The sequence below is a fragment of the Delphinapterus leucas genome, chromosome 2 (assembly GCF_059928025.1).
Source record: "Delphinapterus leucas isolate spDelLeu-1000000601 "Yukka" chromosome 2, BTC_Dleu_Yukka2, whole genome shotgun sequence".
Classification (NCBI taxonomy): Eukaryota; Metazoa; Chordata; class Mammalia; order Artiodactyla; family Monodontidae; genus Delphinapterus; species Delphinapterus leucas.
The window spans coordinates 119,557,410-119,570,761 of record NC_143130.1 but is presented as its reverse complement, the minus strand read 5'-3'; the positions used below and the strand labels follow the sequence as shown (position 1 = coordinate 119,570,761).

At 54.4% G+C, this 13,352-nt stretch overlaps 1 protein-coding gene across 1 annotated transcript; it reads left to right on the top strand.

The window, feature by feature from the left end:
• The first annotated feature begins 310 nt into the window (after positions 1-310).
• NKX2-1 (NK2 homeobox 1) lies at positions 311-3,622 on the top strand. The gene is made up of 3 exons (XM_022570780.3): positions 311-847; positions 1,550-1,935; positions 2,895-3,622. Exons 1-3 carry the CDS (start codon positions 771-773, stop codon positions 3,620-3,622), a joined length of 1,191 nt encoding a protein of 396 aa, XP_022426488.1. The 5' UTR covers positions 311-770.
• Positions 3,623-13,352: the final 9,730 nt, after the last annotated feature.

The window sequence follows — 13,352 nt, the reverse complement described above, 5'->3', positions numbered from 1 at the left end:
GATATTTGGTTACTGCCGGGGGAGCAAGTGCGCTTTTGCATGGTTGAGCTCCGGGTGGAGGCAAGCCTCCACCCAGCCTCCCGCCCGCTCAGCTGCTCACGCCCGGGGACTCGCCCCCTCCCGGCCAGCTCGTCCCGCCGGGATTCAGGCTCAGTTCCACCCGGCAACAGGCGGGCGGGCACTCACGACGCTCCCTGCCCGAGCCCTCTCTGAAGCATCAGGGGGGAAAACACCGTGACCCTGGGCTCGGGTGCTGGGGCTGTGATGTCCTCGGAAAGTCAGCTCCAGTCCCAGAACCCCGCGTGTCCGGGCGATGGGCGAGGGTCGGGGACCCCAGGTTTGTTCGAGGTGGAGCAACTTCAGCGATGGCCCTTCGCGTTAATCCCCCCAGCTTCTCAGCTCGGGCGGCCAGTGGTGTCCTTGCCTTAGCAGGGGATGGGGGTGGGGAAGGGTAGCCGAGTGTGGGTTGGAGGAGGCGTGAAGCAGGGGGCCCTAGCCCTCTGGGAAGACCCTGAGCTGGGGGGAGGGCGGCGCGGGGATCTGGGACAGCCTCTCGGCGGCAGCCGATCCCCTGCTCGGCGCCTCCTCCGCCCGCTGGGATTCTCTCTCGGGTAGGGGGAAAGGGGGCGGGGAGCAGAGGTGTCCTTCTGACGGCGGCAGAAGAGGCAGACAGACTGACAGACACGCAGACCAACAGTGGAGCCCCAGGGTTCGTCCCCTGACTCCCGAGCTCCTTTGGTGGCGACTGGGGCTCGGCGCTGCGAAGCCAGATGTGGTCCGGAGGCGGTGGGAAGGCGCGGGGCTGGGAGGCCGCGGCGGGAGGGAGGACCAGCCCCGGCAGGCTCAGGTGAAAACCCACTCGCCCCTGGCCCACTCCCCGTCCCCGCCCGGGGAACCCCGACCCAACTGGAAAGTGGTTCACTTTGTAACTCCGCAAGTTGGTTGCAAAGCGGCGTTCACCTTCCTTCCTCCCCAACATCCCTCCTCCTCGGCTACTCCCCATCCCACCTCTTGCCCTCCCCTCTCTCGGTTCCCTCCTCCTTTCCCTCCCCCCCGCCTCCCCCCCCCTGCGCGCCACCGCACCCCACAAAAATGGGGGTAGGGGTTCCGGGGGAGGGGGAAAGAAATGCTTTGGGTCGCGTCTCTGCCTCTCTCTCTCTCTCTCTGTCTCTCTCTCTTGTCTCTCTCTCCCTCTTTGAGACCTAAAAATCCTGACAAGTGAAACTTAAAGGTGTTTACCTTGTCATCAGCATGTAAGCTAATTATCTCGGGCAAGATGTAGGCTTCTATTGTCTTGTTGCTTTAGCGCTTACGCCCCGCCTCTGGTGGCTGCCTAAAACCTGGCGCCGGGCTAAAACAAACGCGAGGCAGCCCCCGAGCCTCCACTCAAGCCAATTAAGGCGGACTCGGTCCACTCGGTTACGTGTACATCCAACAAGATCGGCGTTAAGGTAACACCAGAATATTTGGCAAAGGGAGAAAAAAAAAAGCAGCTAGGCTTCGCCTTCCCCCTCTCCCTTTTTTTTCCTCCTCTTCCTTCCTCCTCCAGCCGCCGCCGAATCATGTCGATGAGTCCAAAGCACACGACTCCGTTCTCAGTGTCTGACATCTTGAGTCCCCTGGAGGAAAGCTACAAGAAAGTGGGCATGGAGGGCGGCGGCCTCGGGGCTCCGCTGGCGGCTTACAGGCAGGGCCAGGCGGCACCGCCGGCCGCCGCCATGCAGCAGCACGCCGTGGGGCACCACGGCGCCGTCACCGCCGCCTACCACATGACGGCTGCGGGGGTGCCCCAGCTCTCGCACTCCGCCGTGGGGGGCTACTGCAACGGCAACCTGGGCAACATGAGCGAGCTGCCGCCGTACCAGGACACCATGCGGAACAGCACCTCGGGCCCCGGATGGTACGGCGCCAACCCGGACCCGCGCTTCCCCGCCAGTAAGTGAGGCCGCCCCACTGCAGGGCCGCGGGTTGAGCGCCGGAGGCGCGGGGAGAGCCGCCGGGAAGGCGCGGCGCCTGCCGGCTGCGCGCTGGGCATCATCAGGGTGGGCGGCCGGGCAGTGGCGCCAACGAGTCGGGCGCAGGATCTCGGGAGTCTTCCCTTGTTGAGCTGAGGGGTCCAAGAAGAGGCACTTGGTAGCTCTGGGGTCCTGAGGGCAGGAGCTGGTATTTGGCGTCTGCCAGATGCGGCCAAGTGGCCGCTCTGCTCCGCGCGGGAGACCTCGGAATGCGGAGGGAGGTGGCCCCCTAACTAAGAGAGCCGGGACGAGCAGGGCGCGGAGAGGCACGGCCTGGCCGGGAGGGAGGTTGCCCTGCTGGGATGATGCGCTCAGGCCCCTGGCCTGGCCCACTCTCCAGTCTAGGCTTGAGGGAGGGCTTGTGGCTCCAGAGGGGGTTCTAAATGAGCCGGACAAATGCCCTCATTGGGGCTGACCGGAGAGAGCGGCCAAGAGGCAAAGAGTCTGGGGTCTCGGGGTCTCTAGCTTTTCGAAAGCGAACACCTCCCTCTCCTAAGCTCCCAAAGCTGGAGCCTACAGCTAGACCCCAGTTCCTGGCCTGGGCCCAGTTTGCTGACCGTGGCCCACTAACCGCACAAATCTGGTGGGCTGGGCACGAAAGGAACAGGAGGAACAGTCTTTCTCCACTCTGCTTTTTGGGTGAAGCACCGAGACTGAGGGAGGTAGCCGGGGTTGAGGCGGGGAGCTCTGCAGTAAACTCCTCGACGGCACGGCCTGGGGCAGGCGCTGGCGATCCCGCGGCTGGGCCTCTCAGGGTGGAGGCGGCCTAGGTGAGGAGTGCGCCGTCGGGTCAGGGGCCGGGCCGGCCAAGCGCGCAGAAGGCAGAGGTGGTCTGGTCCGGCCCGGCCCCTGCCGACGCTGTGCGTTTGTCGCTTACAGTCTCCCGCTTCATGGGCCCGGCGAGCGGCATGAACATGAGCGGCATGGGCGGCCTGGGCTCTCTGGGGGACGTGAGCAAGAACATGGCCCCACTACCAAGCGCACCGCGCCGGAAGCGCCGGGTGCTCTTCTCCCAGGCGCAGGTGTACGAGCTGGAGCGACGCTTCAAACAACAGAAGTACCTGTCCGCGCCCGAGCGCGAGCACCTGGCCAGCATGATCCACCTGACGCCCACGCAGGTCAAGATCTGGTTCCAGAACCACCGCTACAAGATGAAGCGCCAAGCCAAGGACAAGGCGGCACAGCAGCAACTGCAGCAGGATAGCGGCGGCGGGGGCGCCGGGTGCCAGCAGCAGCAAGCGCAGCAGCAGTCACCGCGCCGCGTGGCTGTGCCGGTCCTGGTGAAAGACGGCAAACCCTGCCAGGCGGGCGCCCCTGCGCCGGGCGCCGCCAGCCTACAAGGCCACGCGCAGCAGCAGGCGCAGCAGCAGGCGCAGGCCGCTCAGGCGGCGGCAGCAGCTATCTCAGTGGGCAGCGGCGGCCCCGGCCTCGGCGCGCACCCGGGCCACCAGCCGGGCAGCGCGGGCCAGTCTCCGGACCTGGCGCACCACGCCACCAGCCCCGCGGCGCTGCAGGGCCAGGTCTCCAGCCTGTCCCACCTGAACTCCTCGGGCTCGGACTACGGCACCATGTCCTGCTCCACCTTGCTATATGGTCGGACCTGGTGAGAGGACGCCGGGCCGGGCCTAGCCCAGCGCTCTGCCTCATCGCTTCCCCTACTGCCCACCACACACCACCAACCACCCACTACACCGTGCGCTTCGACTTTTCTAAAGAACCTGTCCCGATAAGACCAAGGGGAAAAACACAACGACCAAACTGCTGGACGTATTTCTTTTCTTTTCTTTTTCTAAAATTTGCAGGATTTTTTTTTAAAAAAAGAAAATAAAACAACCAAGCGATCCAATTCTTTAAGGAGTCTTAAACAGAGAAGGACATAATAAGAACCGCTTTGGGGGTGTCTTTTGGGTGATTCCGATGGGTTTCCCACGCTCGGGTGGGGCGCAGTTTGGAGAGGGCTCTACGCTGACATGCCTCTGGACTCTAAAGATCGAAAACTTCACTCTGGGTACACTGTGCCAGCAAAGTGGACTTGCCTGTAAATACCAGGATTTCTTTGAAGGGGCGACGGGGGGGCTGGGGAGAGGAAAAGACTCCTCGACAGATCCCGCTTGCCACTGACACAAAGGAAATGCCCCCTCCTGGCCCCCTCTGGCCACCCAGGCTCAGCTGAGACCGGCCCTGGTTAAAATTGTTTTATGTTTGATGTGAACTTGTAGCTGTAAAACGCTGTCAAAAGTTGGACTAAATGCTTAGTTTTAGTAATCTGTACATTTTGTTGTAAAAAACAAAAACAAAAAACCAGTCCCCATCCCCAGCCCATCATATTTTTCATGGGCCTTGACAAATCTGTGTATATTATTTGGCAGTTTGGTATTTGCAGCGTCAGTCTTTTTCTGTTGTAACTTATGTAGATATCTGGCTTAAGTATAGTTCCTAAGAAGCTTCTAATAAATTATACAAATTAAAAAGATTCTTTTTCTGATTAAAAACCCCATCTTTTGTTTGGTTTTGATTTGGCTTTTTTGGTGGTAGGGGGTGTGGCTCAACATTGGCCTGATGAGATTCGAATTGTTTGGGGGCTCAAAGGATCCTGAACCAGCTAAGGAGGCCGGGCGCAGAGTCTTTGCCCCACGGGAAGAGGGAGTTTTGTTCTGCCTCTGAATTAAGTAGAACCAAACCTTGAGCAGTCCTGGGACTTGGCAATAGAGAGTAGAAAAGCTAAACTCCTTCCACCAGGAGGAAAAGGGTGAAAAGAAGAGAAAGAGACTAAAGGACTAGTTTTCAAAGCCAGGCTTCTGTTTCTTAAAACCTCAGAAGTATCTACCGTGATCTTATGCAGCTGAGCCAGTGTTTTAAAGCAGCCGGCCTCGGATATTCGTTTTAAATAACCCTGAATGAACGATTATTTTTACTAGACGGATCATGCCTGTAGATTTCAACATTAATTCTTTATTTTGAATCCTTGGCGGAGCCTCCTTGGGACTAGAATTTGGTGGGAGGCTGTTTTCGAAAGCGAGGAAGTTGTTAGGGGTTTCGTTTCGGCTCTAAAACAGTTATCCCCGCACAGGCTGGCCGACGGCGTCTCGTGGCCTCTCCGGCCTTGGGAGGTGTCCGACTGGGCTGCTGGCCTTGGGGACACCCCTGGCAGGACTTTGGGAGCTGGCCTTTCTGCTCTTTGTTCCAAGGTTTCCGTCTCTGGGCTCATGGTCTCCTAAATCTTTGTAGTAGGGAATCTTTCTCCTGTCTCCAACTCTCCACCTCTCCCCGCGCTCCCCCGCCCCCATCCCAGCAAAAACAGAAAACAAAACAAACAAACAAACAAAAAACTTTGACCTCTCTCGCTACCTTTAATGTCTTGGTCTCTTTGGTACCCAGATATAGCTGTTGGGGAAGTCTTAATTGCCCCGGGGAGGCGAGGAAGAAGGAGTGGTTGTGGACAGAGAGAAATTGTCGTCCCTTGATGGGCTGTTGCCCCTTGCGTGTCACCTCTGACAAACCTACAGGAAAAGTGGCCAGGTGGGCTGTGGACAGATGCCCCTCCCAGCACTTTTCTCTAGGCCTGAAAGTGTTTGATTGTGGAGGATTGATTCATATTTGGCATGTACTCATTTATCGCCTGGAATTTCAACTTTCTTTTTTCCCTTCTTGCCTGTCACCACATTTTCTTCCTCTTTGCAGCTCATTCTGACTCCATCTCTCTCTTCCCAGACCCCTACCCTCACCCCCCAGAAATGTGTAAGGAAAATGAGGGGGGGGCGCGGAGGGGGTGTGTGCTGGCACCAGCAGTCCTCTCTGTTGACTTCCTGGGGGCTCTTCTCCGTGGCGCCCTGACTGAGGACTAGGATGGACTTCCTCCCTCGGGTTTGGCTGCTGAGATACTGTTTTCAGTATCTAAAAGAGACTCGGAGATTTCGAGAGGGCAGTTGGTTAGATCTAGAGAGTGTGCTAGCTGGGGGAAGTTTCAGCAGGCCTCACGTTTTGGAAAACAAGAAAAAACCCGGGAAGTCTGAACACTTGTATTGGAATGGGCAGCAGTGGTCCTGGGACAGTGTGTGTAGGTAGTTGAGTCACCCAGCTCAGGCCCGGCTTGGCAAGGGAGATGTTAATGCTAAGGTCTGAATTCTGTGGGGTGGGAGCTACCGCTCCACCTGCCCCCATGCCCGACACAAGGGGGGCTGTCCCCCCAACCCATCTCGCCCAGAGCGCCCCGGCCCCGGAGAGTAACAATTTTAGTGAGCTGTGGTACCCTCAGTCTTATCACCCTTGCACTGGTTGGAGTTTCTACCAAATACATTCTTCTCCCTGCCGTCTAGAGTTGGCTTAATTTTGAAGTCTGTTTACTGGTCCCGAGAAGAGGTGAATTCAGCCGGGTCTGCAGAGGGAACCGAGACAAACAGGGCCTTGGCCCCTTCTCTCCATCCATCACACGGGGTCCACCAGCTCCGGTCCCTGGCCGCGCATCGCTGTAGCTGCAGGAAGCGGCCCTGGAAGGCAATCTGAAGCGTCCTGGTAGGGAAAAGGGTGCGTGCTGGGTGCAGCGAAAGACCAAAGACTGAGACACACTTCATCCCCACATTCCGGTCAGCCTCTGCGATCTTTGTCTTCTCCAGCAGTGGACCTCCCCTAAGTCTCCAGCGTCCCTGGCCCAGGGAGGTTCTGGTCTCCTCTGATGGAGAATGACTTCTGGTGATGTGTCTGACGCTGAAGTGCCTGGAAGAGCCAGAAGCTTCTCCACGCGCGGGGGCAGCGCAGTTCGCCCCGAGGTCCAGGAGCAGCTGAACGCCGCCACCTAAGCACCCCATCCATCCCTAGGCCCCGATGGCTTCGGGAAGTGGGGGAGATTTTGCAGACAGCATCCCCCCCCCTTCCTCCTCTTCCCCACCTCCAACCCCGCCATGTAAACACGAGGACTTTCTCGAGAGCCTTGGAGAGCGGCTCTAGTGGCTTCAGGGCCTGAAACCCCAGGCTTGGCTTGTTTGATGTTTAGCATCCCAAAGCGGCTCCCCACCCCCGCCCCAACCTGGGAACCCGGAGCTGTGGGTCGGAGAGGCAGGAAAGCTGCCCTCTCAGCTGGCCGGGCCAGGGACTGGGCCGGGCTTAGGGGAGGCGACAAGATCGGGAAAGAGATGCTCCGAGCCGGAAAGAAGGGAGCCCGGGCTGCCGCCGCCCCCAACAGGAACAGAAGCGGGTACAGCTGGAGTCCTCAAGCCCAGGAGGTGGGTGGGGGCAGGGGATGCGTCACCAGCCAGGGCACCGGCTCTGGGACTGGGCCGGCACGGTGGGAAGTAGCTCGGGGCCCACGAGCGAAATCAGAGGCAGGCCGGAGCCGGCTCGGCGAGAAGCGCTCAGGGCACTTACTCCTGGAGGCGGGGGCGTCCCCGCGCGCTCCAGTCCAAGGGCCTCGCAGGAGGCAGCTCTTCTTCCCACGGCTTAGGGCTTGGCCTTTCTAAGGGCAAGATTGTCTCGGGAGCCTTCCAGGGGATTTTAATCGTCCTGGGGCAGGGGTAGGCCTAGGTCTGGGCTTGAGGTCCCCGATTTTGAGACCTCAGGGAAGAATTCTCATACTTTAGAGGCCGCACACTCTCCGAGCGCGCTCGCGGGCGTTTGGGCGCCGGTGAGGGGCTTTCTCCTGGCGCGAGTGCACAAAAGGTAGCGCGAGTCTCTTCTCAGGCGACCCGGGATAAGAGGAAAGGAGAGCGGGGTTTTCTGACTTCCAACTCATTAGGGACCAGGTAAGGTCAATGCTTTCTCTATTATGGCTTTATCTTAAAAGCGGGTCAATTTAAGATAAGGGGGGGAAAATCCAGGATCTGTGTGAACCATGCTGATAAAGACTGACCCCTTTCCTGAACTAAAAGCAAGCCAGGCAGACATTCATTTTCTTTAAACAAGAGAGCTGTGAAAAGCTGCCTTGACTTCTGATCTAACGTCCCCAGTCTCTCTAGACATCGCTTTCCCTCCCCCCCCCCAATTATTGGTGTGTGTGTGGAGTGGGGAGCCAGGTGATCGAGGATATTGTTTGCGGAGAACTAGAAAGCCGGTTGGGAAATGTGAATCTAAGATGAGGCATGGTTTGCTGGCTTGTTTGTTTCAAATGCTGCTGTCTTTTAGAATGGATGGAAAGCAACAGACTTGAGTATTGGGAGGGATGAGCCTGAATGTGTTCCTTGATCGGTTCCCTATTAGGAGATGCTGGGTACCACCTTCCTCTGGCCCTCCCTGCCTTCCTGACTGGTGTGCTTGTGGTTGTGCAATTGTGTTCTGTGGCTTCAGGCCACCCTCCGTGGGGCCCAATTTGGGCTTATGCCTCAACTTGGAGCACAGAAAGTTTCCTGGTGCCTCTTTGGCCAGTAACTTCAGGAAAAAGCGTCCTATCCCCCAATCACCCTCTGCGGCAAGCTTGTCCATCCAAGTGGCTGAAGGAATTGGGTGTTGTTGGGAGTAGAGGAAAGAATTCTTTATTGAAGGGGAGAGCCAAGGTCTGAATGTCACCTCCCCTCCATGTAGTTGTATTTCTAAACTTTCCTTGATGGTTCTCAAAGAAACGGAGGAGGAAGAGGCTCAGCATCTCGAGAGCACAGCTTCTGCCTCATCTGAAGCCACAGCTGAAGTGGCTGGCTGTACTTCTCTCTGATAGTGACCTAATGCCCTACTTGGAGGGCATCTAGGCACAGCCCCAGGATCCTCATTTGATAATGTTTCCCATTTTGTCTCTGCTTCCTAAACACGTATGGTGTTTGTTATTAGTTGAGTTGTAACAAAGTTTCGGAAAGGGTGAGATTTAAATTGACTTTCCTGTTTTATTTCTTTTTTAGTTATTTGCAGGACACTGTAGTGTAAATTAGTCACCGTTAATGTTCTGCTTGAAATGAGAACCAACATAAAAAAAATCACAGGCAATAACAGGCTTTGTTATAGAGGGCTCTTTTTTCCAATACAATATTCACATCTGATTCTGCCCACTCTGTATGTAGGTGTAAGAGGTTGCATACAGACACCTGTCTGTGTGTGTATTATAGAAATATATACACATATGTATCTAATATATCTATTTCATTAAGATATTCAAAAAGAAAAAATTAATATAGGATTCTCTTAGTAGGGGATCTTACAGAACCTGTTAGATGCAAGAAAGTTGAATGCATTTACTACCTCAAGTAAGCTGTCACATGAAACTGAGTTTTCCTTAAGAAAATCAAGTAAACGAAAACCTTTAGTTTTTCCCACTTTAAATTGGAATATTAATTTATTTTCATATGAAACTCTAGAGAACTAATTATGTTTGGGGAAAATATTAAAATTTGTCCTTAAAGAAAATGAACTTGTTGCCTGAGACACACAGCTGTACATGAGACTTCTTGAAGCAATCTACAACAAAAATTGTGGTCATGTGCTGCACCTACATTACCCACTAGTAGAACTCGTTAGTATGAACACCGTTTCCAGCTAACAAAAACAAACGGAAGTGTTGCTGCCCCTTGTCTGTAGCAAGTGTCCCCCCTGTTCTGGCCTTCACAGAGCAGTGGAAATAAAAGGGCACGTCTGAGTGTAGTCTGACAAGAAGAAAAAGACAAACTTTCCCTCTTCCTTCCCCCCATTTTGTACATTTCCCGGAATCCTGTCTTTGATTGCTACATGAAATTGTCAGTAACACCAGGCTGTTGGTGGAGTGTTAAACATTGCATTTCTAGGGTTTCTGGTGATTGTTGACAATGTCATTTCTACAAAAGATGTCGGGGCCTGAAAAGTGTACTTGGATACCCTTTTCCAGTTGCTATGTCCTGGAGCAATTCTGTGGAAAATCACCCAGAACGGCCTGGCCTCCACCTTACCTAGCATTCTCCCTCCCAATGTTGCTCTGTGAAGGTGTCCAAAGCTCTAGGAAAACAAGGGTTTATTTGGTCTGAGTGTGACCGATTTACCTGATCTCTCAGGCACACACAAGGCTGAGTGCGGGCCTCGCAGATGTAAACCTGGGAATTACCTTAATGACGCGAAGACGACTAAGAGCTGGCTCCTCTAACCTAGGAGACCAGGTCAACGGTTTAACAAATCTGGCTGTGTGTATAGAGGGAACACCGCAAGTTAGGGTCCCTTCAGGTGCCCACAGAGCACCAGGTTTCTAAACAGACTTTTTCAGACAGGCTTTTTCGGAGGAGACTCTGAAGCCTAGAGGATTAAACCTCTCTCTCCCCTCCTGGCCACTCAATGGTGCCTTGAGGTCTGCAAGGCACTGTTTTCTGGGTGGAGTCTAAGGGGGTCGGTGGTTCTGGCCAGTGATGGCGTCTTCCTTCCCTTGTGAGTGTGCTTCAGATAGAATTGCAACTCTTGCACCACGGGTGTGCACAGAGCACACATCCCTGCCTCTGGCCAGGGCAAACAGAAGTTGTAGCCACTTCATTACTACTCGCCAACCTGCAATAGTCACCGAAATGTTGGTTACTGCTCCCTGGCAGGACTGCTGAGGCTGGCGCCAGTGTTGTAAATTTTGGAAGTGCTGCAGTGTATCATACCTACAACTCACGCAGTTGGTAAAACTCAGATAGCTGTCTGCATGTCACTTTGGCTTCATGTTGAAATCAAATGGGAGAGCCGTTGGAAATATTTAACAAAAGGCAACTTACCCACAGCCATAATCTAGCACAGGATGGGGGGTAAAGAGAAAATCTTTGACAAAGATGGTGCCATACAAGGACCATCATGCATCCGTAAGAGTTGACATTAACCTTCCGGTGTGAACTGTTTTCTAACAACTACAATGCCACGCCAACCCAAAATTAGTTGTTGAAAATTCTCGACATGGCTAAATACTTAGATTCTGTTGGTTGGGTGTCTGTGGAAGCTGGGGGTTTGTGTGTTTGTGGTTCCGTTCACTGGTAAGACAAGAGAGGAAAAGAGAGGAGAGTGGAAAAGAGGAGAGGGGAGGGGAGAGGAACAACTGTGCCCAGTGGAAGTGTGTGAGGTTCTGTTGTTGTTTGTGACAGCTGAGTCTCCCCGGTTAGAGCTAGCTGGTCTTTAGGTCGAAGCGTTGGGGCCGGGTGGATGAGTGAGTGTATGGTGTCTGGTGTTTAGGGGTGATGCTAGTAAGGAGGGCTGGGGGGGCAGAATGGGAGGAAGCGTGTGTACCATGTCTTTTCGTTGGGCCAGTAACACAGTGGCAACGTAATTATCCAGCTTAAACATGCTCAAATGGCAAAAAGTTGCAAAATAGATGACCTCCCTGAGAAGAGAGGGAGCTGGTTACAGAGGTCTGCAGCCATCATCCTTTTTTCAATACATTTTAAACAAGAGGATCTAGCAAGTGATTCCGATTCAATACACATAATCAGTTTGCAAGTCTTATTTCCATTTGAAAACAGGGCCATTTGCAATCATAAGAGCTGGACACGCTGAAAGATCCAGCGCGCTTTCCGAGTAGATGATGGGTGACAGAATCGGCAGGCGAGCACTAAATATTTTCTTCTAGCCTCAGACCGTATGCATCAGCCTTCAGTCCCGATGTATTTTAAATCGAATATTCCCGTTGAATATATAACTTAATTGCGTAGAAAATCGAGACTCAATGATTGGAGGGGGAAAAGCCGGCAAGAAAGGTGAGAGAAACCGTGTTAGTTCTTTTCCCAGGTGCTGGTTAACAGTTATTTAGTGAAGAGTACACGGATAAAAGATTTGATGAAAAATTCAAGCTTGTTTTTAAAGTTAGGGCTGCCAGAAGAGGTTGTCTGGGGCTAAAATTCGAGGGTTAGAGCCGCGAAGCCCTGCGCGGGTGCGGCGGGGGCCAGCGGGGCGTCTGCGGGGCGGGGGCGGTGAGCTGCCACCGAAGCCCAGGGGGCTGCTCTGCGGCCTCCAGCCTCACCGCCAGAGGCCTGAGACCCTCTCCAGGCCTCGCGGTTTCATATTGGCTGCCAGGGGTCTCAGCTAGAAGTGTGGGCACTTAAAATCTTGATCTATTTTAAGGTCTCTCGTAGAAAGTTTTGGTTTCCAGGATCAAGAGAAGCAACTGTCCGCGACCTCCCCATTCCCGCCGGCGGCCTCAGCTCTCCCCACCCCCTCGACCTCCCCTCCAACCCGGGTCCGAGGCCTCCCCCCGCCCACCTGCGGCCTCCCCACCCCCCAGCGCCCAGCCCGAGGCCTCAGTTTCTCCTCCCACCCAGCCTCGTCCCCCACCACCCCCAAACCAGCGGTGACGCTCCACCCGGTTCCTAGCTGGGGAGAGGAGCAACCTCCGCTCCGCGCTGCCTGCCCACCCGGCCCCCAGCCGCTTCTGGAAACCTCCCCAAGAAGTCTGGTGTGTGGCTGAGTAGAAATTTCCCCTGAATTTTGACCCCAGATTATATAGTGAATATATTAGTTCACCGGGTCACGACGATGATCCAAACCCTAATCTGCAGGGATTTTTTAAACGATCTTAAAACACCACCTTTCTTTGAACAAATAAAATCAAACAAAGCCAGCGAACTGCCGCTGTTTTCCCTGATGAGTGTTCCTAAGGAAAAGAGAGATTCCGTCTCTGCCCAGATACCAACATCTAACGAACTTTCTAGTAGGCTGAAACTCAATCTAATAATAGCATGTGCGTAATGTCGATTCCATTTTTATTTCGAAAGGAGATAATTTATGAACTTCCTCAAGTTGGGGTGCCTCTTAGGCAGGTGTTGTGGTTTTAGATGTCCTTGCAAAGCATTTTCACCTCTGGGAAGATCTCAGGAGAACCAATAGACGGAGCGGGGGCAAGTGGGGAGATTCTGCACAGGTCCTGCTGGCTTACTCAGTTTTCTGCAAAACTCATCCTAAAAGCCCTGGTGTTCTTTTTAACAGATGTCAAATTACAGGGACCACAAAGATCTAAAGACATCCTTCACACATACACACACCAGCTGTAACCTCTCTAGTTTGTTTGTTTGTTTTCCTCTCTAGGACCCATTTTGTGGATAAGCTAGAGTGGTCCTGAGGCACAGGTCCACCCTCAGCCAAGGGGTGGGAGCAGGTCAGGCCTCCTACAACGGGGAGCCTCCACACTCCCTATTTCTGCAAAGCGGGAGGACAGAACTCCAACAACTGACAGGAGGTGAGGGTGAGGCTGGACCAGTAGGACCCAATCTGCTAGGGTGTAGGGGAGCTAGCTCGTCCACCTGAGGGCAGGGCCCCAGGCTAGGCTCGTCTGGGTGGTCAGAGGGGGTGCACAGGAATGTGTCCCGCAAAGAATCAGAGAGCCAGAGCAGGCTCCCGGGGAAGGAAGTTTCAGCCACCTAACAGCCCCATAGCGATATGGTGACTACATAACCATTTCTAGGAGTGCCGGTTGAATTGTGTTGATTCCTTCCCACCCCCGTG

What these genes read in the sequence shown, in the direction of transcription:
- NKX2-1 (XM_022570780.3), top strand. Translation starts at nt 771, where the DNA reads ATGTGGTCCGGAGGCGGTGGGAAGGCGCGGGGCTGGGAGGCCGCGGCG. An exon ending in ACCAGCCCCGGCAGGCTCAG is followed by an intron (nt 848 to 1,549) that starts GTGAAAACCCAC and finishes TTCCTCCTCCAG; the next exon opens with CCGCCGCCGAATCATGTCGA. An exon ending in GGACCCGCGCTTCCCCGCCA is followed by an intron (nt 1,936 to 2,894) that starts GTAAGTGAGGCC and finishes TGTCGCTTACAG; the next exon opens with TCTCCCGCTTCATGGGCCCG.